This window comes from Oncorhynchus tshawytscha, linkage group LG21 (genome assembly GCF_018296145.1).
Source record: "Oncorhynchus tshawytscha isolate Ot180627B linkage group LG21, Otsh_v2.0, whole genome shotgun sequence".
Lineage (NCBI taxonomy): Eukaryota > Metazoa > Chordata > Actinopteri > Salmoniformes > Salmonidae > Oncorhynchus > Oncorhynchus tshawytscha.
The window spans coordinates 37,627,394-37,646,828 of NC_056449.1; the positions used below are offsets into that span (position 1 = coordinate 37,627,394).

Below are 19,435 nucleotides of genomic sequence, written 5' to 3' on the forward strand. Positions count from 1 at the left end.
GACCCCTTATATAGATGCAGTAAAGAGGTAAATCGAACTAGACCAAAACAATGGAATTGCCATGGAAACGTTTTGGGGGGGGGGGAAATCCAGTGTCTCCTCATTCCCCCCCAGAAAAACGAACCTACATTTAGGGAATTGTTTACATGTATGTCAGTGTTTAAGTAAAAATCGGAGTATAATGCTTGTATGGATGTCAAGACCAACACTTGTTCATGTCAACACCAATGAACTGCATTACAGTAAAAATAAAAAAACACCACCGATTTCTGTATGCTAGCTATGCTAATCATCTTATAGGAACGGGAATTAGCATTTAGCCGCCACTTCTTCTAAACATGAAAGGAGACTACTACTACATTAGGGGATGTGCTGAGTAGTTGGACCAAACGAGTCTTGTAACAGAAATGGGCAATTTTCTGGATACGATTTATGATCACTAATTACAAAAACGACTATTTCTCATGTCAGTCAGTCGTATTAAGGTTTTACGTGGTCTAATTAACTCAACTGGCTAGTTTACCTGTCTGTAAAGAGAAGGGCGGGCTGTACGTTGATCCTGCTGCTCTGATTGGATAGATTGACTCTGTATTTCACCGCCCACTCTCTTCATAATTACACCCCTATCACTTTTTTCACTAATGTTTTCGGTCTGATCATTTAGTTTACTGCTGCCTGCTACTGTGATGCATCACCTGGCGAGGACGTTTGCTATCATGCTATCGATGTGCATAATATCTAATAAGCAGGGCAAGGGTATGAAAACGAGGATGTTTAATCCGACAAAGTTGGCTGCCAGCTGCAAATTGAGAGCACACCCATCTGCGCCCTGCTCCTAATCTGCAGCTGTTAAGCAGCGAGATTGTGCAGGGAGGTATTTTGCCAAAATCTACTTAAAACGCATTGTTTAAAAAAAAAAATGTATTTTCATCACAACTATCATCCTATCCGACTATCAACTTTTCAATTTCCGGATATGATTATGAAAACGAGTATGGCCATTGTCGGCACACCCCTATTCTAAATGTTATGCAGCCAAATCTAACTTAAGTAACCACATTTGTGGGCCTGTTTACCTCTACAACTTCTGCTTTACCTCATCTATGTACACGGGGCTCCGACACTGGCTGACGTAGCACCCCGTTTGGCCGGGACCAAAGGGGGGGGGCATTGATGTTACTGTAATGTTTGTGTGGAGGGGCTCAGACCTGTGCTAAGGCCCCTCGCTCCAGGGGGGTTACCTGAGCCGAGCACTCGGCGGCTGCTTCCTCATTGATAGGTGCCCGCAAGCCCCATTCCCTCCAACTCCAGGAATTGGAAATAGAAATGTGATTGCCATAACCTCCGGCGAATGCAGCTCATTGTTATGTATGTTAGCCATGATAAGGCTTCTAGGCTAGCTGTCCTCTGACAGCAGCATGTTCCGTTTAGAATAACCAAGCGATTTAACGCTAGCTACGTTAATACTAAACAAGCGAGCTATCAACGCAATTCCACTGTTAAAGGAAGCCGGAATAGCTAGCCAGTAGCTAGCCAGTAGCTAGCTTGCCTCTGCAAGTTGGTTAAACCTGGCTAGCACGATATGCAGCGCTTGTTTGCTAATTTGGTCTCAGGTCTACGTAAGACCCGGATCACCAAGGTGGGACCTGGACCCTTCTGGGAAAGAGAGTCAAGCGGTGCTTAACCAAGGCAAACGCATGAACCCGGTCGCCCTCTCTCTTCGGATACTTCCCCGTAACCGGAGACAGAGCATACAGGAGCCGGGAGACATTCAACCAGACCGACCCAAACCGTTTCCGCGTCCCTCAACTTAGACTCAGCTGAGGTACGGCCACCCGGGAGAGGAAGTCCGTATCTGGACCACCAAGCCCCCTAAAGAATGCTACACAATTGTCAAGAGAACCTGCGTTGCGGACTAGTAGTGGAACAGTGCCAGCCTTCCCCTAGTCTCGAGCACAAACTGAGGGCAGCTTGACCCGTGCGCCGAGACATACAAGACGATAAACGTGAGTGTAACCACTTGATTCTTGACTGTCACTACTTTGCAGGACTGATACGCGCACACAGGATCATCGAGTTCAGACGAGTGCCCTGTTTTTCTTAGTCTGGCAAAAAAACACACAACGTAGGTGTTCAGTTAATGAATTTACATTTCCACCAGCTCGGTCTTCACCATAGTCATAAATGAACGACCAACATGGATATAATAACACAATGCTATCCTATAGTTTTACAAAGAATGCACATCACGAGAACACGTGTTGTATTTTACAGTAACGTGAACCAAGGCTTAAAATACAACCAATCAGCTAGCTTCAGAGATGCCATTATAAAAAATTTAAAAATATTCGCCACATAAATTACAACATACCTGGCAATTATTATATTTTTTATTATTTTACCTTTTATTTATCTAGGCAAGACAGTTAAGAACAAATTCTCATTTTCAATGACGGCCTAGGAACAGTGGGTTTTACTGCCTTGTTCAGGGGCAGAACGACAGATTTGTACCTAGTCAGCTCGGGGATTCGATCTTGCAACCTTCCGGTTACTAGTCCAACGCTCTAGCCACTAGGGTACCTACCCCCTCTACACTCTAACCACTAGGGTACCTGCCCCCTCTACACTCTAACCACTAGGGATAGTTTGATCCGTATACATTCATAAGGCACTTTATACAGTAAGACGAGACAATTATAAAGGATTATAACATGTTATATCCCAAAATGGAGTGGAGCTCAACTTTCTACATACCTTTCATTTTTGATTATGGCGAAGACGGTAACTCAAATATGGCGACACTGGTGAACTTGACACCAGACCAATTGCAGCTTATACCAGGAGAGGCTGTAGTAACATGTATAAGAGCCTTAAATAGAGACATAACATCTTGGAACTTATTCCCTTTTTAGAATGAGAATATACCACCTAGGGACCGTTTAGTTGGTGCAACGCGTGAGACTGTCTCGTTTTCCAGTTTTGTTTTAAGGTAGCGTTCACACAGAGGTGATGAGCTGAATAATTGAAGGAATGAATCAAAGCCTCACGTTTATCACCTGTGGAAGGCTTCGGCTCCCAGTGAGGCACAGATTTCATTGTCCTCGTCAGGCGTGATTGTCTCGAGTGCGACTCCCCATAATATGTTGTACCGAAGTTGCCTGACTGAAAAGGAACTATGGGCACCACATCATTCATGAATTGATCACATTTTAAATTGTACATTTCAAGATTTACGCATCCATTTTCCTTTACAACAAAGAAGGATCCCTGTAGATGTGGAGTACGAGGAACCGAGCCACTGGTCTAGTATTGTGTACTATGAGTTAAACCTCCGCTCCACCTTCTCCCTGTAAATGTGGAGTATGAGGAACCGAGCCAGTGGTCTAGTATTGTGTACTATGAGTTAAACCTCCGCTCTACCTTCTCCCTGTAGATGTGCAGCCAGTGGAGTACGAGGAACCGAGCCACTGGTGCAGTATTGTGTACTATGAGTTGAACAACAGAGTGGGTGAGGCCTACCATGCTTCTTCTACCAGCGTCCTGGTGGACGGCTTCACCGACCCCTCCAACAACAAGAACCGTTTCTGCCTGGGGTTGCTCTCCAACGTCAACCGCAACTCAACCATAGAGAACACACGCCGCCACATCGGCAAAGGTGAGAATAAACACACGCGCGGTGCCACATCGGCGAAGGTGAACACGGCAACACATTGAGATTAATAGATTAGTTGATGAGGTTGTGAAGATTGAAATTAGATGAGGGGTTTAGAGAGAGTGTGGGGAAGGAATGGTGACAAACATGCATGATATTCAACTAAAACATTTTTTTTATTGATTTGTATTCTGGGTTGTGTTATTTATTTGCTAGGTATTACTGTTCTGTTGGCGCAAGAAACACAAGCATTAGGTATTACTGTACTGATGGAGCTAGAAACACAAGTATTAGATATTACTGTACTGATGGAGCTAGAAACACAAGCATTATATATTACTGTACTGTTGGAGCTAGAAACACAATCATTATATATTACTGTACTGTTGGAGCTAGAAACACAAGCATTATATATTACTGTTCTGTTGGAGCTAGAAACACAAGCATTATATATTACTGTACTGTTGGAGCTAGAAACACAAGTATTAGGTATTACTGTACTGATGGAGCTAGAGACACAAGCATTTTTCTCTTTTTTTTTCTCTCTCTCCCTCAGGTGTCCACCTGTACTATGTAGGAGGTGAGGTGTATGCAGAGTGTCTGAGTGACACCAGTATCTTCGTTCAGAGTCGTAACTGTAACTATCATCATGGTTTCCACCCCACCACGGTGTGTAAGATCCCTAGTGGCTGCAGTCTGAAGATCTTTAACAACCAGGAATTTGCTCAGCTACTGGCCCAGTCTGTGAACCATGGCTTTGAGGCGGTCTACGAACTGACCAAGATGTGCACCATCCGCATGAGCTTTGTAAAGGTGATATACAATTTACATTTTGATTCAACAATTATATTAGTTTCAGTACTATGTACAGTTCACTGCTTTATGATCTTGTCCATTGATTAAAAAAAATATATAGATTTCTTTGTGGAAATAACTGTTTTAAATTATCTCAATTTCATTGAAAGAGCAACTCGGCAATGTTGAGAATAACACTGGGGCACACTGTGGCGTAACACTGAAATGGAAAACAAGCATTTCTGATTGGACAAATTTGCTGTTTCATTCCTTTTTTGTTTTGACCATTTACTGAATATGACCCAGCTTGAACGTTCTCCCTCGCCCCCCCCCCCCCTACAGGGCTGGGGAGCTGAGTATCACCGACAAGATGTCACCAGCACCCCCTGTTGGATAGAAGTGCACCTTCACGGCCCTCTGCAGTGGCTGGATAAAGTGCTGACACAGATGGGCTCTCCTCTCAACCCCATCTCTTCAGTGTCTTAAAGGTGCCCCCGCCAGACTCTCAACCCCATCTCTTCAGTGTCCTAATGGTTACCCCCAGACCAGACTCTCAACCCCATCTCTTCAGTGTCTTAAAGGTGCCCCCGCCAGACTCTCAACCCCATCTCTTCAGTGTCCTAATGGTTACCCCCCAGACCAGACTCTCAACCCCATCTCTTCAGTGTCTTAATGGTGCCCCAGACCAGACTCTCAACCCCATCTCTTCAGTGTCTTATTGGTGCCCCCCAGACCAGACTCTCAACCCCATCTCTTCAGTGTCCTAATGGTTACCCCCAGACCAGACTCTCAACCCCATCTCTTCAGTGTCCTAATGGTGCCCCAGACCAGACTCTCAACCCCATCTCTTCAGTGTCTTAATGGTGCCCCAGACCAGACTCTCAACCCCATCTCTTCAGTGTCTTATTGGTGCCCCCCCCAGACCAGACTCTCAACCCCATCTCTTCAGTGTCCTAATGGTTACCCCCAGACCAGACTCTCAACCCCATCTCTTCAGTGTCCTAATGGTTACCCCCAGACCAGACTCTCAACCCCATCTCTTCAGTGTCCTAATGGTTACCCCCAGACCAGACTCTCAACCCCATCTCTTCAGTGTCTTAATGGTGCCCCAGACCAGACTCTCAACCCCATCTCTTCAGTGTCTTATTGGTGCCCCCCAGACCAGACTCTCAACCCCATCTCTTCAGTGTCTTAATGGTGCCCCCCAGACCAGACTCTCAACCCCATCTCTTCAGTGTCTTAATGGTGCCCCCCAGACCAGACTCTCAACCCCATCTCTTCAGTGTCTTATTGGTGCCCCCCAGACCAGACTCTCAACCCCATCTCTTCAGTGTCTTAATGGTGCCCCCCAGACCAGACTCTCAACCCCATCTCTTCAGTGTCTTATTGGTGCCCCCCAGACCAGACTCTCAACCCCATCTCTTCAGTGTCTTAATGGTGCCCCCGCCAGACTCTCAACCCCATCTCTTCAGTGTCTTAATGGTGCCCCAGACCAGACTCTCAACCCCATCTCTTCAGTGTCTTAATGGTGCCCCAGACCAGACTCTCAACCCCATCTCTTCAGTGTCTTAATGGTGCCCCAGACCAGACTCTCAACCCCATCTCTTCAGTGTCTTAAAGGTGCCCCCCAGACCAGACTCTGAACCCCATCTCTTCAGTGTCCTAATGGTTACCCCCAGACCAGACTCTCAACCCCATCTCTTCAGTGTCCTAATGGTTACCCCAGACCAGACTCTCAACCCCATCTCTTCAGTGTCTTAATGGTGCCCCAGACCAGACTCTCAACCCCATCTCTTCAGTGTCTTAAAGGTGCCCCCCGCCAGACTCTCAACCCCATCTCTTCAGTGTCCTAATGGTTACCCCCAGACCAGACTCTCAACCCCATCTCTTCAGTGTCTTATTGGTGCCCCCCCTCCCCCAAGACCAGACCAGCCAGGCTGGGAGGTTCTTTTACACATTTTTTGTTTTTTTAAACATTGTTTATTTTTATTTTTGATGTTTTAATGTGTAAAAGGAGATGATAAAAGGCTGAACTGTTTACAGTATCTGGCTGCAGAAGGGATGTTGAACCCAGAGCAGCAGATGATAAAAGGCTGAACTGTTTACAGTATCTGGCTGCAGAAGGGATGTTGAACCCAGAGCAGCAGATGATAAAAGGCTGAACTGTTTACAGTATCTGGCTGCAGAAGGGATGTTGAACCCAGAGCAGCAGATGATAAAAGGCTGAACTGTTTACAGTATCTGGCTGCAGAAGGGATGTTGAACCCAGAGCAGCAGATGATAAAAGGCTGAACTGTTTACAGTATCTGGCTGCAGAAGGGATGTTGAACCCAGAGCAGCAGAATTAAAAGAAAGGAAAATGGAGGCTACAAGCAGAAGATTAAAGTAGAGTAGCGGCACAAAATAATGGACAAAGTACTGCTCTGAGTCATCCACTACCAACCATGTGCTTATTCTATTGAGAGTAGTAGGACTGGAAAGCATGTACCTTACTTTATATTTTAAATGTTTTTTTTTTTTTAAGGATTTTGCATAAAATGTTTGAATAATTTTCTTTCTGTATTTTTATTTTTTTTGTTAAAAAATAATAATAATGAAATGTATATCACTACTACAAATTTACCACAGTCAAACTACTTGTAATTTTACTTTGCAAACTCTTTTTTTTTTCTTGCCATGTTTTCTAATGCCAGATATTTTACATCTAAGGTATAGATATCATTATGTTTACTATTAAGACTCAGATCTCAATGTTTCCATTTTATAGTTTCTATCACTAGAAAAACTTGAGTTACTGCCATTTTAAATAAAGTATGTCTAACTGATAACTATGATATGAGTTCATTACTGAATGTTTTGAACAGGTGTCAAGCTAGAAACATCACACTTCTCAGAGGAGAACTCAATAAAGTTGTCAATGATGCTGGGTTGGTTCTCTGTACATACAGTATATGTTCAAGTGACAGATTTGTTTTTCTGTATTCATGAACTATCTTTACATATTTTTATTTTTTTATCTTGTGGGGGTAAGTTTCTGTGTAGGGTACAGTTTGTGGAATTATTCTGATATGACAATCAACTTCATTAGCCCAAAGTTAACCGGAAATGGGTAACAGTGACTACATGTTTATTCACCTGATTTTATATTATTTTTTAACCCTTTTTTTGTGAATACTTGTCTGTTGTCACGACAACTTATATTGAAAAACAAGCATTGGTGGGTACTTTAGTTGCGATGCTGAGGCACTACAGTCATTACGGTTAATAAAACCCATCATTTGATTGGCGCTAGTACGTGGTAGGAAATCAACTTGCCAGACCACCATTGGTAAAATATATATCCCTGTTCATCTATTGGTCCGCGTTGAGTTACCGTATATCTACTAAAATATGGTCTTAACTGTCACCAAGGTACAAATCCAATGCCCAAAAAATAAACCGGGGTACGCTGGTGTGAAAACCCATGCACTCCCATTGATAACAGTCTAACTAACCGTAGTTAACTACAACACCGACGGGAATTCTGTAAAGCGAGAGTCACCGTTTCTATTGGAATGCAACGTCAGCTTGTTATCTAATTGCTTTTCTTCGTTTAACAGCCAACAAACGGTTTCCATCGAGCGCATATACACTTCAATCTCTTATTTTTTTATTATGAACACAACAAATACAAAAAAAAAACAAATATACAAACGAGTGCATTAACCCAACAGACAGGGAGGGAGTATTTACTTATCAAGATTCATTTTCAATTTGTTAAATACTTTTCTGGTGAGTATTGCTTTTTTTTATTTTTTTTAAATTTTTTACATTTACTGATCATTTCAAAATAATTGAAATATTGATCTTTAAATAATGTGAAAAGGGGTTTGTTCTCTGCACACTTCATTTCAATCTCTCCCCGGAAGTGAGGTGGCCACTCGGAGGAGCAAGCCAAAGATAAACACGTATCGGAGACTCAGGCGTCTTTGCGACTTGGGGTATATAAATGTTAGTTAAAAGAGACATGCGAAATGCTTGAAGAAGGGAAAAGTAATTGGTCGTAATATAGTTGAGGGACTTGATACATCTTGTAATCATAGTGAACGCCCCAAATCAAAGCGTTGGAACAAGATCAACAAGTTGAATTCCGTGACAAAAACGACATCGAGTCCGTGAGTAGCTAACGTTAGCTAGCTAGCTAGCTGTCCATATTAGTTTCGCACTGCAGTAACATTACTGTACAGCTAACTACCAGAATAGCTGGCTATGCAGAGTAAGAGCAGCCAAACTAGCTGTCCCTTCCAACCCAGATTAGCTAACACACCCCCTCAGCTATAACATTGCATTGTTAACTAGCCATGTATTGGCTGTCTTGTTAGCTATCTTGTTATTTAACTTGTCATCCGATACATCTACCTAGCTTGGTAGATTTAAATATGGCATATCAACAATGCAGTTTTAGTTTGAACGAAATTAAGGTTTGATTAAATTGAGTGAAGATGTCAATCTAGACTTAACAAAAAATGTAAACGCAACATGTATAGTGTTGATCCCATGTTTCATGAGCAAAAATGAAAGATCCCAGAAATGTGTCATACACACAAAAAGCTTATTTCTATGAAATTCTGCGCAAATTTGTTTACATCCCTGTTCGTGAGGATTTCTCCTATGCCAAGATAATATATCCACCTGACAGATGTGGCATATCAAGAAGCTGAGTACTCTACTGCTACTCGCTGTTTATTATCTATGCATAGTCACTTCACCCCTACCTACATGTACAAATGACCTCAACTGACCTGTACCCCCTGAACACTGACTCAGTACCAGTACCCCCTGTATATAACCTCTTTATTTTATTGTTACTTTTTATAATTTTGTACATTCGTATATTTGGTAAATTAACGTTTTACTCTTGAACTGCACGGTTGGTTAAGGGCTTGTAAATAAGCATTTCACTGTGAGGTCTACAATTGTTGTATTCGGCCCACGTGACAAAGTTTGATTTGATTTTGCTGGGGACAATAAAAGGCCACTCTAAAATGTGCAGTTTTGTCACACAACAAATTGCCACAGATGTCTCAAGTTGAAGGAGCGTACAATTGTCATGATGACTGCAGGAATGTCCACCAGAGCTGTTGTCAGAGAATTTAATGTTCATTTCTCTACCATAAGCCTCCTCCAATGTTGTTTTAGAGAATTTGGCAGTACATCCAACCGACCTCTCAACAGCAGACCACGTGTATTGTGTGGGTGAGCGGTTTGCGGATATCAACGTTGTGAACTGAGTGGCCCATGGTGGCGGTGGGGTTATGGTATGGGCAGGCATAAGCTACGGAAAGCGAACACAATTGCAGTTTATCGATGGCAATTTGAAATGCACAGATATACCGTGACGAGATCTTATGGCCCATTGTTGTGCCATTCATCTGCCACCATCACCTCATGTTTCAGGATAATGCACAGCCCCATGTCACAAGGATCTGTACACAATTCATGGAAGCTGAAAATTGTTTCAATTGACTTATTTCCTTGTATGAACTAACTTTGTAAAATCTTCGAAATTGTAGCATGTTACGTTTTTTATATTTTTGTACAGTTGAAACATTGCTCTGTTTACACTTGGCCCCTAGGCAGCTGTCAACATACATGTATTTATTCAGTGACTGTTACTTGTTAGCTATCTAGTGAGCTATAAGGAAGCAATTGGATTATCCAACAGCCAGGATTATGAAATGACAATATCCTAACCTGCTCTACATTCTGATTGTCGTCCTACCACACAGCTGTAGATACTGCCTACACCATGGTGCGTGCAGGCCTGGTGACTGCCACCAGTCTGGCTCTGACTGGCGCTGTGATTGCCCATGCCTACTTTCTCAAACACCAGTTCTACCCCACTGTGGTCTACCTCACTAAGAGTAGCCCCAGTATGGCAGTGAGTACACACTAGTTCTCTACATTCCCCTGTTTGATATGTTTATCAGATGTATGGTCTGTAACGTGGCTTTCCCTCCCTCTCCTCTTTGTGTCAGGTGTTGTACATCCAGGCGTTTGTGTTGGTGTTCCTGTTGGGAAAGTTCATGCGTAAAATCTTCTTCGGACAGCTGAGAGCTGCGGAGATGGAGGTATTTAAATGATTTTTCAGCGTTTGTTTACTCCTGCTTGGTTTATTAGATTACCAGATCTGTATTTCTCAATAAGTGGAACTGGACTTCTATGTAATGTAATGCTGTTGTTGCTTAGGCAACCATCATACCCTCTACTCATTCCTGAGCTGTGTTGTCTTGGTTACACATCCACCATATTTGTTAGACTGACGCTGGAAAGGAAAATCTGAAAACAAAATGTCAAAGCCAGTACAGGTTGGGTCAGTACGATAGTGTAAAAAGGTTATCACTAAAATTCAACTTCCTCTTCCTTCAGCATCTGATAGAGCGATCCTGGTATGCTGTCACAGAGACGTGTCTGGCCTTTACCGTGTTCCGGGATGACTTCTCTCCCCGCTTCGTAGGCCTCTTCACCCTGCTGCTCTTCATCAAGTGCTTCCACTGGCTGGCTGAGGACAGGGTGGACTTTGTGAGAGGCTGTTACATCTTAAACACATTTGTATAGATATTTCACATGGTTAAGACATTTTTGTTACTTTACAAGAAAGATGTTTACTGTCTATAAAGTGACAATGAATGTGAAAGGAAAGCACCTGTCGGTCTGTTCTGATGGTATTTTCCCACCTTCTCACTCAGATGGAGAGAAGTCCTAATATATCCTGGGTCTTCCACTTCAGGGTGTTCTGTGAGTATGGGTTATATCTCTTCAAGGTGTTAAAGGCCCATCCAGTGATATTCAGTATCTTTTTAATGGGCCCTTCAGTGGTTTACAGTACAGTATGGGTTATACTGTCTTTTAATAGACCCTACAGTGTATCTCAGTACTGTAATTGTTACTACTTATTGGAGTGTTAGTGATTTAGTCACAGCCATGTGAAACTGGTGTTTTTAGTACCAAGTGTGTTTCTTAAAATAAAGCCATATGCAAATATACGACATTGCTTGATAACGCAACTGGCATATCTGGGGCAAGAATGTCTCGGCCTGTACTAGTGTGTTCTGTCAAAATGACTGGGAGGAATGGACAGATGATCTAAATCATTGTGTCTCTCTCACACAGCTCTCATGGTGTTGCTGGGAATCCTGGACTTCCTGTTTGTTAACCATGCCTGTCACAGTATCATCACCCGAGGGGCCTCTGTCCAACTAGTCTTTGGATTTGAGGTTTGTTATACTATAAATTGTCATTTTCTGAATCTGTCATGTGACACTTTACTCCTATATGCCTGCTATATATATATATATATATTAGTAGTAGTTTTCATTGTCTTGATGAATCAAAGCAGTTGGTTATACTTCCGCACACTTCTCAGAATAATAACACTGTTGTTGTTTAGTATGCCATCCTGATGACAATGGTGCTCACCACCTTCATCAAGTACACCCTCCACACTGTTCACCTCCAGAGTGACAACCCCTGGGACAACAAAGCAGTCTACATGCTCTACACCGAGCTCTTCACTGGTATGATACCTGTATCACTAAATATACTCTCTACACCGAGCTCTTCACTGGTATGATACCTGTATCACTAAATATACTCTACACTGGTATGATACCTGTTATCACTAAATATACTCTCTACACCGAGCTCTTCACTGGTATGATACCTGTATCACTAAATATACTCTCTACACCGAGCTCTTCACTGGTATGATACCTGTATCACTAAATATACTCTATACACCGAGCTCTTCACTGGTATGATACCTGTATCACTAAATATACTCTCTACACCGAGCTCTTCACTGGTATGATACCTGTATCACTAAATATACTCTCTACACCGAGCTCTTCACTGGTATGATACCTGTATCACTAAATATACTCTCTACACCGAGCTCTTCACTGGTATGATACCTGTATCACTAAATATACTCTCTACACCGAGCTCTTCACTGGTATGATACCTGTATCACTAAATATACTCTCTACACCGAGCTCTTCACTGGTATGATACCTGTATCACTAAATATACTCTATACACCGAGCTCTTCACTGGTATGATACCTGTATCACTAAATATACTCTCTACACCGAGCTCTTCACTGGTATGATACCTGTATCACTAAATATACTCTCTACACCGAGCTCTTCACTGGTATGATACCTGTATCACTAAATATACTCTCTACACCGAGCTCTTCACTGGTATGATACCTGTATCACTAAATATACTCTCTACACCGAGCTCTTCACTGGTATGATACCTGTATTGCTAAAGATGCTCTTCACTGGTATGATACCTGTATTGCTAAAGATGCTCTTCACTGGTATGATACCTGTATTGCTAAAGATGCTCTACACTGGTATGATACCTATATTGCTAAAGATGCTCTACACTTGCTATGCAACTTTAAAGGTGCAGTTTCTTGGGTCCACATTGAGCTTCGTTAATTCACATTAAGCTGCATTTCTTAGAATGAAAATCATGTTCATTGAGCATGTTTTTGTCCAAGACTAGGTTTGTTTTGTGTCCAGGAAACTGGTCATATATATGTATGTGTAACATTCCACTTCAGTAAAAAATCTCTCCACTCTTTCCTCCCAGGTTTCATCAAGGTCCTCCTGTACATGGCGTTCATGACCATCATGATAAAGGTGCACACCTTCCCCCTATTCGCCATCCGGCCCATGTACCTGGCTATGAGGTGAGCAACACCGCTACTCTAAACCCTAGATTAAAAGATACCGTTCTAAAATTCTTAGACCTGGAAGCCAGGGCTCTCTGACGACTCCGTATGTTACCTGGACAACAGATTGTCTTATCGTTTTTTTGTTGTTATACGAGGCAGATGTAACCATTAGAACACCGGAATTTCTGGATTCTGTCCTCTGTTCTTTAGGCAGTTCAAGAAAGCAGTAACAGATGCCATAATGTCCCGGCGAGCCATCCGCAACATGAATACACTGTGAGTGTGCAATTCATCTGTTTTGTTTGTTATTTTGGGGTATCCACAACGGGAAGAAGAGGAGAAGAGAAAATCGTTCCTCTTACCATTTTCAGCATTTTAGGATGAAAAACATTGACTAAACATCCTTAGTCCATGGTCAATGAACTGGATGTGTATCTCTGCAGTTACCCAGATGCCACTCCTGAAGATCTGCTGGCTTCAGACAACGTATGTATCATCTGTCGTGAAGAGATGGTGACTGGAGCCAAGAAACTTCCCTGCAACCATATCTTTCACTCTAGGTATTTTATGGATACTACTATACTATTCCTGTTTTAGACAGAACGGTATCAGAAAGTAGAAAATAAGATAATATTTTTGATATTTGTGTCCCATTTAGTGTTTTTGCTGGTCCTGTTGGTTTTCTGATTTTTATGTCACTAACTAACCTTTTCCTTCATTTTGTGTCCCAGTTGCCTTCGCTCCTGGTTCCAGAGACAACAGACGTGTCCTACATGTCGTATGGATGTCCTCCGGGCCTCTAACCCCAACCAGCCTCCCACCCCAGCGCCTGCCCAGCCTCCTGCCCCGGCAGCACCTGCCAACGCCCCTGTCCCTGGTCCACCTGGGAACGGTGGGTAGCACCACACAGAGCAACACGTCCATTGTCTAACGTCAAATATCGCAATGGCTCCATCTGTTAAACTGGAACAGGTTAAATATTTAGATATCTGATAGTAACCTTGTAGTCGTTTCATGAAGTTACTATATATCTGATATAGTAATAAACTCAGCAAAAAATGAAACGTCCTCTCACTGTCAACTGCGTTTATTTTCGGCAAACTTAATATTTGTATGAACGTAACAAGATTCAACAACTGAGACATTAACTGAACAAGTTCCACAGACGAACAGAAATTGAATAATGTGTCCCTGAACAAAGGGGGGAGGGGTCAAAATCAAAAGTAACAGTTGGTATCTGGTGTGGCCACCAGCTGCATTAAGTACTGCAGTGCACCAGATTTTCCAGTTCTTGCTGTGAGATATTACCCCACTCTTCCACCAAGGCACCTGCAAGTTCCCAGACATTTCTGGGGGGAACGGCCCTAGTCCTCACCCTCCGTCCAACAGGTCCCAGATGTGCTCAATGGGTGTGAGATCCGGGCTCTTCGCTGGCCTTTTTTTTTTAACCTTTATTTAACCAGGCAAGTCAGTTAAGAACAAATTCTTATTTTCAATGACGGCCTAGGAACAGTGGGTTAACTGCCTGTTCAGGGGCAGAACCACAGATTTGTACCTTGTCAGCTCAGTAACCTTCCGGTTACTAGTCCAACGCTCTAACCACTAGGCTACCCTACTGCCTCTACATTCTAACCACTATGCTACCCTGCTGTCTCTACACTCTAACCACTAGGCTACCCTGCCACCCCTACGCTCTAACCACTAGGCTACCCTGCCGCCCTGTCTAGCTGGAAATCACGCAGAGAATGAGCAGTATGGCTGGTGGCATTGTCATGCTGGAGCGTCATGTCAGGAAGGGTACCACATGGGGGAGGAGGATGTCTTTCAACCTTCGTCTCTCCCGAGCCCGTACGGGAGTTGTAGCGATGAGACAAGATAGTAGCTACTACAACAATTGGATAACACGAAAAAGGGGTATTAAAAGATTGCCTGCAATGACGACAAGCTCAGTCCGCTAATGCTGTGACACACCGCCCCGACCATGACGGACCCTCCAAATCAATCCCGCTCCAGAGTACAGGCCTCGGTGTAAAGCTCATTCCTTTGCCGATAAACGCGAATCCGACCACCACCCCTGGTGAGACAAAACCACGACTCGTCAGTAAAGAGCACTTTGTTGCCGGTGATGTTTGGTGAGGACCTGCCTTGCAACAGGCCTACATGTCCATGCCTAAGGAACGTTCACGCAGATGAGCAGGGACCCTGGGCATCTTTCTTTTGGTGTTTTTCAGAGTCAGTAGAAAGGCCTCTTTAGTGTCCTAAGTTTTCAAAACTGTGACCTTAATCGCCTACCGTCTGTAAGCTGTTCGTGTCTTAACGACCGTTCCACAGGTGCATGTTCATTAATTGTTTATGGTTCATTGAACAAGCATGGGAAACAGTGTTTAAACCCTTTACAATGAAGATCTGTGAAGTTATTTGGATTTTTATGAATTATCTTTGAAAGACATGGTCTTAAAAAAAGGCACGTTTCTTATTTTTTTCTTCTGAGTTTAGTTTCATGAAGTTAGTAGATTTCTGATAGAAACCCACTAATAGTTTCATGAAGTTACTAGATATCTGATAGAAACCCACTAATAGTTTCATGAAGTTACTAGATATCTGATAGAAACCCACTAATAGTTTCATGAAGTTACTAGATATCTGATAGAAACCCACTAATAGTTTCATGAAGTTACGAGCTGTAAACTGGGTTGACTCTCAGCGGCTAACTGACATGCGTCCTCTTGTCCCCTTGTCTCATCTAGTTGGCCCTGGAATGATGCCCCACTTCCCCCCAGGGCTGTTTCCTTTCTGGGGCCCCTTCCCTGGAGCGGCCCCCCCTGCTGGTGCTCCCGGTGCCCCAGGGGCCACAGACGCCCCTGGGGCCACAGAGGCGGCTCAGACTCAGGGCGCTGGTGAGTCTCATTTCTACTCTCTGGTACTAAGGCATCTGTCAAATTGTCAGTCTTATCTTTTCTGAATGGGAGGGTAGACGCAGACCAATCTTCACATTCTAGTCAATTAGAGGTTTCTCTGACCTAGATGACGAAATGGCCCATTCAATACAGATTCTCAATTGAGCTTTTTGGTCCAGGACTAGACTTCCTCTGGGTCTGGAAGACCAGCCCTAAAGTGTCTGTCCTAACATTCTGTGAAGATTGAAGTCATAATTTCTCCTTGTGTGAATCAGGTACCAGTCATTCCACAGGGGCCAGTACAGTCGGTGCTGCTCCTGCTCCAGGAGGCCCAATGCCTGGGTTCCCCTTCCCCTCCTTCCCACCCCCACCGTTCCCCTCAGCTCCGTGGCTGACTATGCCACCACCTCCACCGTTTGGTAAGATCTGGATTCATTCCTACTTACTCCTTCACTTATAAAGGAAGCCTCCATCATGAAAATAGTATTGTAGATGGGCCACCATTTTCAACATTTCTATCAACAGTTTTGTTCTTATCTACCCTGTTGCCGAGGGAGGGCTGTTGCCGAGGGAGGGCTAAGATGTTCACAAATCTGTATTAAGGCTGGTATCTTGAATAACCTTGTTACGCTGTGTGTTCTGTCCCAGTGTCATCCATGCCCCCTCCTCCCCCGGCCCTGTCCACCATGTCAGAGGCTGAGCTGAGGGAGCTGGAGCAGGAGGGCCGTAGAGGCCTGGAGGCCAGACTGCAGTGTCTCCACAACATCCACACTCTACTGGACGCTGCCATGCTCAACATCCACCACTACCTCACTACCGTCGCCACGCTCACGTAATGATGCCTTGTTTTCATTTTTACGCGGGTCAACATTTCCATTTATTGTTTAGCCTGTGATTATCATGCTACTCCTTTGCTCCTCAGTCCTCCTCAGTCAGAAACCAGCAGCGCTGCTGGAGAGGCCAGCGGATCATCTCCTCCCTCCACTAGTGCAGAAACCCAGGAGAACCAGGAGAGTGACTCTCAGAGCTGTACAGGTAAGTCCTCCTATTGACTGACTGATATCCGGACTAGCTGTTAGTGGGATTTTGAAGCGGTATGTTTTACACTGTAGACACATTTTCTCACTTTTGTTTCGCTCCTCTGTCTCTGACTCTCCAGCCGCTGAACCTGAAGCTGTGAACGGGGCCACAGGTTTCTCCCAGCCAGACTCTACCACGTTGGACAACAGTGAAGACAAGCGGGATGAAGAGGAAGGAGATGGAGAGGAAGTCGGCGAAGACGGAGAGCCCAACCCTTCAGAGCTGAGGCGCCGTCGTCTCCGCAAACTCGAGACCACACCCCCTCCTCCTGACCACTGATACATGCCTACTGATGCATTCTGGGAACTGACTTATCAATCAATACATTATTGATTACCAATCAATAATAAGAGATGTATTTTATTTTTCTCTTTTTCCCCTCCTGGCTCTGCGTTTTGTGCTGTTTAAACTCAGACAGCCAAGAGAGAGGAAGAAGGAACAACCGTTTTGTTGTTGGAACATATTAAAAGCAAGATTATTTTATTTTTCAACTGCCTGACATCTTATGATCCATATGCAGGTGTTTTGTTTCACCACTCTTCACCCAATACTGAGGAGTGATATTCAAACACACAGACCGAACTTCTTCAAATAGAGACCTGACCGGAGACCGAACTTCTTCAAATACAGACCTGACCGGAGACCGAACTTCTTCAAATACAGACCTGACCGGAGACCGGACTTCTTCAAATAGAGACCTGACCGGAGACCGGAATTCTTCAAATACAGACCTGACCGGAGACCGGAATTCTTCAAATACAGACCTGACCGGAGACCGGAATTCTTCAAATACAGACCTGACCGGAGACCGGAATTCTTCAAATACAGACCTGACCGGAGACCGGAATTCTTCAAATACAGACCTGACCGGAGACCGGAATTCTTCAAATACAGACCTGACCGGAGACCGGAATTCTTCAAATACAGACCTGACCGGAGACCGGAATTCTTCAAATACAGACCTGACCGGAGACCGGAATTCTTCAAATACAGACCTGACCGGAGACCGGAATTCTTCAAATACAGACCTGACCGGAGACCGGAATTCTTCAAATACAGACCTGACCGGAGACCGGAATTCTTCAAATACAGACCTGACCGGAGACCGGAATTCTTCAAATACAGACCTGACCGGAGACCGGAATTCTTCAAATACAGACCTGACCGGAGACCGGACTTCTTCAAATACAGACCTGACCGGAGACCGGAATTCTTCAAATACAGACCTGACCGGAGACCGGAATTCTTCAAATACAGACCTGACCGGAGACCGGAATTCTTCAAATACAGACCTGACCGGAGACCGGAATTCTTCAAATACAGACCTGACCGGAGACCGGAATTCTTCAAATACAGACCTGACCGGAGACCGGAATTCTTCAAATACAGACCTGACCTGAGACCGGAATTCTTCAAATACAGACCTGACCTGAGACCGGAATTCTTCAAATACAGACCTGGCCTGAGAGCTGATTTCTTGGTCAGTGACAGCAAAGTGGACAAGTGTTTTAAATCTCAGGTCACTGCTACTTCTCCTTCTACCGTGGAGTCAATCCAACTGTGAGAGGTTGCTTTTTCTTCGTCTCTGTAAAATGTATCCCCCTTATTGTCCTGCTTGTCAGACTGTGTTACATGGAGGCCTGACCCTTTTTGAGTTAAAGCAATGTCTGAAATGGGCCCCCTATTCCCTATGTAGTGCATAGGTCTCTGGTTGAAAGTAGTGCACTATCTAGGGAATAGGGTGTAGCCATAGCGTCCTGAGTGATGAGATTATACTTTCTGTTTTTGTAATTTCTGATTTCTCAAGATTTTGCTGCGGGCGGGGTTATTCTAACTTAATAGGAAAGTGGGTTGATTTAACCTGTACATAGTGTAAAGTTTTACTATGATCTGTACATACTGCAGAATAAACCAATGAAATGTTGCTGTTGTCAGAGCTCACGTCATGTCTTTGTTGGGATGTACTACATCAACGGGTTCACTATCAGGAGCCGAATATTCATGGCTGGGTTCACTATCAGGAGCTGAAAATTCATCTCAGCTGGTGGAAAACCTATCGCCTGTGTGTTCCCTCTTCGTTTTTTCACATTTACTATAGTGGTAGTGTAGGGGCTTTTCAATCAATCCATGGCATTGACAATTTGCTCTATAGCACTATTGACAATTAAAGGTAATGTTCCCGGAGTCCCAGAGACTGCATTCACGGTCAATGCTGCACATGTCGGCTCTAGGAAATGACCTTTAAGGCGATGTCGATTGAATCCAGCCCTAAACTGAGGAAAA

The 19,435-nt window shown here is 43.8% G+C and overlaps 2 protein-coding genes across 8 annotated transcripts in view; both read left to right on the forward strand.

The window, feature by feature from the left end:
- Positions 1 to 8,157, forward strand: part of LOC112237239 (mothers against decapentaplegic homolog 5-like) — a 20,369-nt gene extending 12,212 nt beyond the window's left edge. For all 5 annotated transcript variants that reach the window (XM_042303454.1, XM_042303456.1, XM_042303455.1 and 2 more), the window contains 3 exons: positions 3,434 to 3,655; positions 4,209 to 4,465; positions 4,790 to 8,157. In XM_042303454.1, coding sequence (XP_042159388.1) covers positions 3,434 to 3,655; positions 4,209 to 4,465; positions 4,790 to 4,933 — 623 coding nt within the window. In that variant the 3' untranslated portion in view covers positions 4,934 to 8,157. The remainder of the gene's footprint in view (positions 1 to 3,433; positions 3,656 to 4,208; positions 4,466 to 4,789) is intronic.
- On the forward strand, positions 8,083 to 19,076 carry LOC112237240 (E3 ubiquitin-protein ligase synoviolin). 3 transcript variants are annotated; one of them, XM_042303452.1, is made up of 16 exons: positions 8,083 to 8,218; positions 10,216 to 10,367; positions 10,465 to 10,557; positions 10,856 to 11,008; positions 11,176 to 11,224; positions 11,600 to 11,703; positions 11,877 to 12,003; positions 13,091 to 13,190; positions 13,386 to 13,451; positions 13,619 to 13,735; positions 13,907 to 14,067; positions 15,923 to 16,072; positions 16,348 to 16,491; positions 16,721 to 16,904; positions 16,995 to 17,107; positions 17,232 to 19,076. In XM_042303452.1, exons 2-16 carry the CDS (start codon positions 10,236 to 10,238, stop codon positions 17,429 to 17,431), a joined length of 1,893 nt encoding a protein of 630 aa, XP_042159386.1. In that variant the 5' UTR covers positions 8,083 to 8,218; positions 10,216 to 10,235; the 3' UTR covers positions 17,432 to 19,076. The 3 variants fall into 3 exon arrangements, with proteins under 3 accessions (XP_042159386.1, XP_042159385.1, XP_042159387.1); XM_042303451.1 differs by lacking the exon at positions 8,083 to 8,218 and adding an exon at positions 8,350 to 8,601; XM_042303453.1 differs by lacking the exon at positions 8,083 to 8,218 and adding an exon at positions 8,356 to 8,427.
- Positions 19,077 to 19,435: the final 359 nt, after the last annotated feature.

Coding starts and splice junctions, on each gene's coding strand:
- LOC112237240 (XM_042303452.1), top strand. CDS start 10,236: ATGGTGCGTGCAGGCCTGGTGACTGCCACCAGTCTGGCTCTGACTGGC. Junction 16,073..16,347: donor GGCTCAGACTCAGGGCGCTG/GTGAGTCTCATT, acceptor TGTGTGAATCAG/GTACCAGTCATTCCACAGGG. Junction 16,492..16,720: donor GCCACCACCTCCACCGTTTG/GTAAGATCTGGA, acceptor GTTCTGTCCCAG/TGTCATCCATGCCCCCTCCT.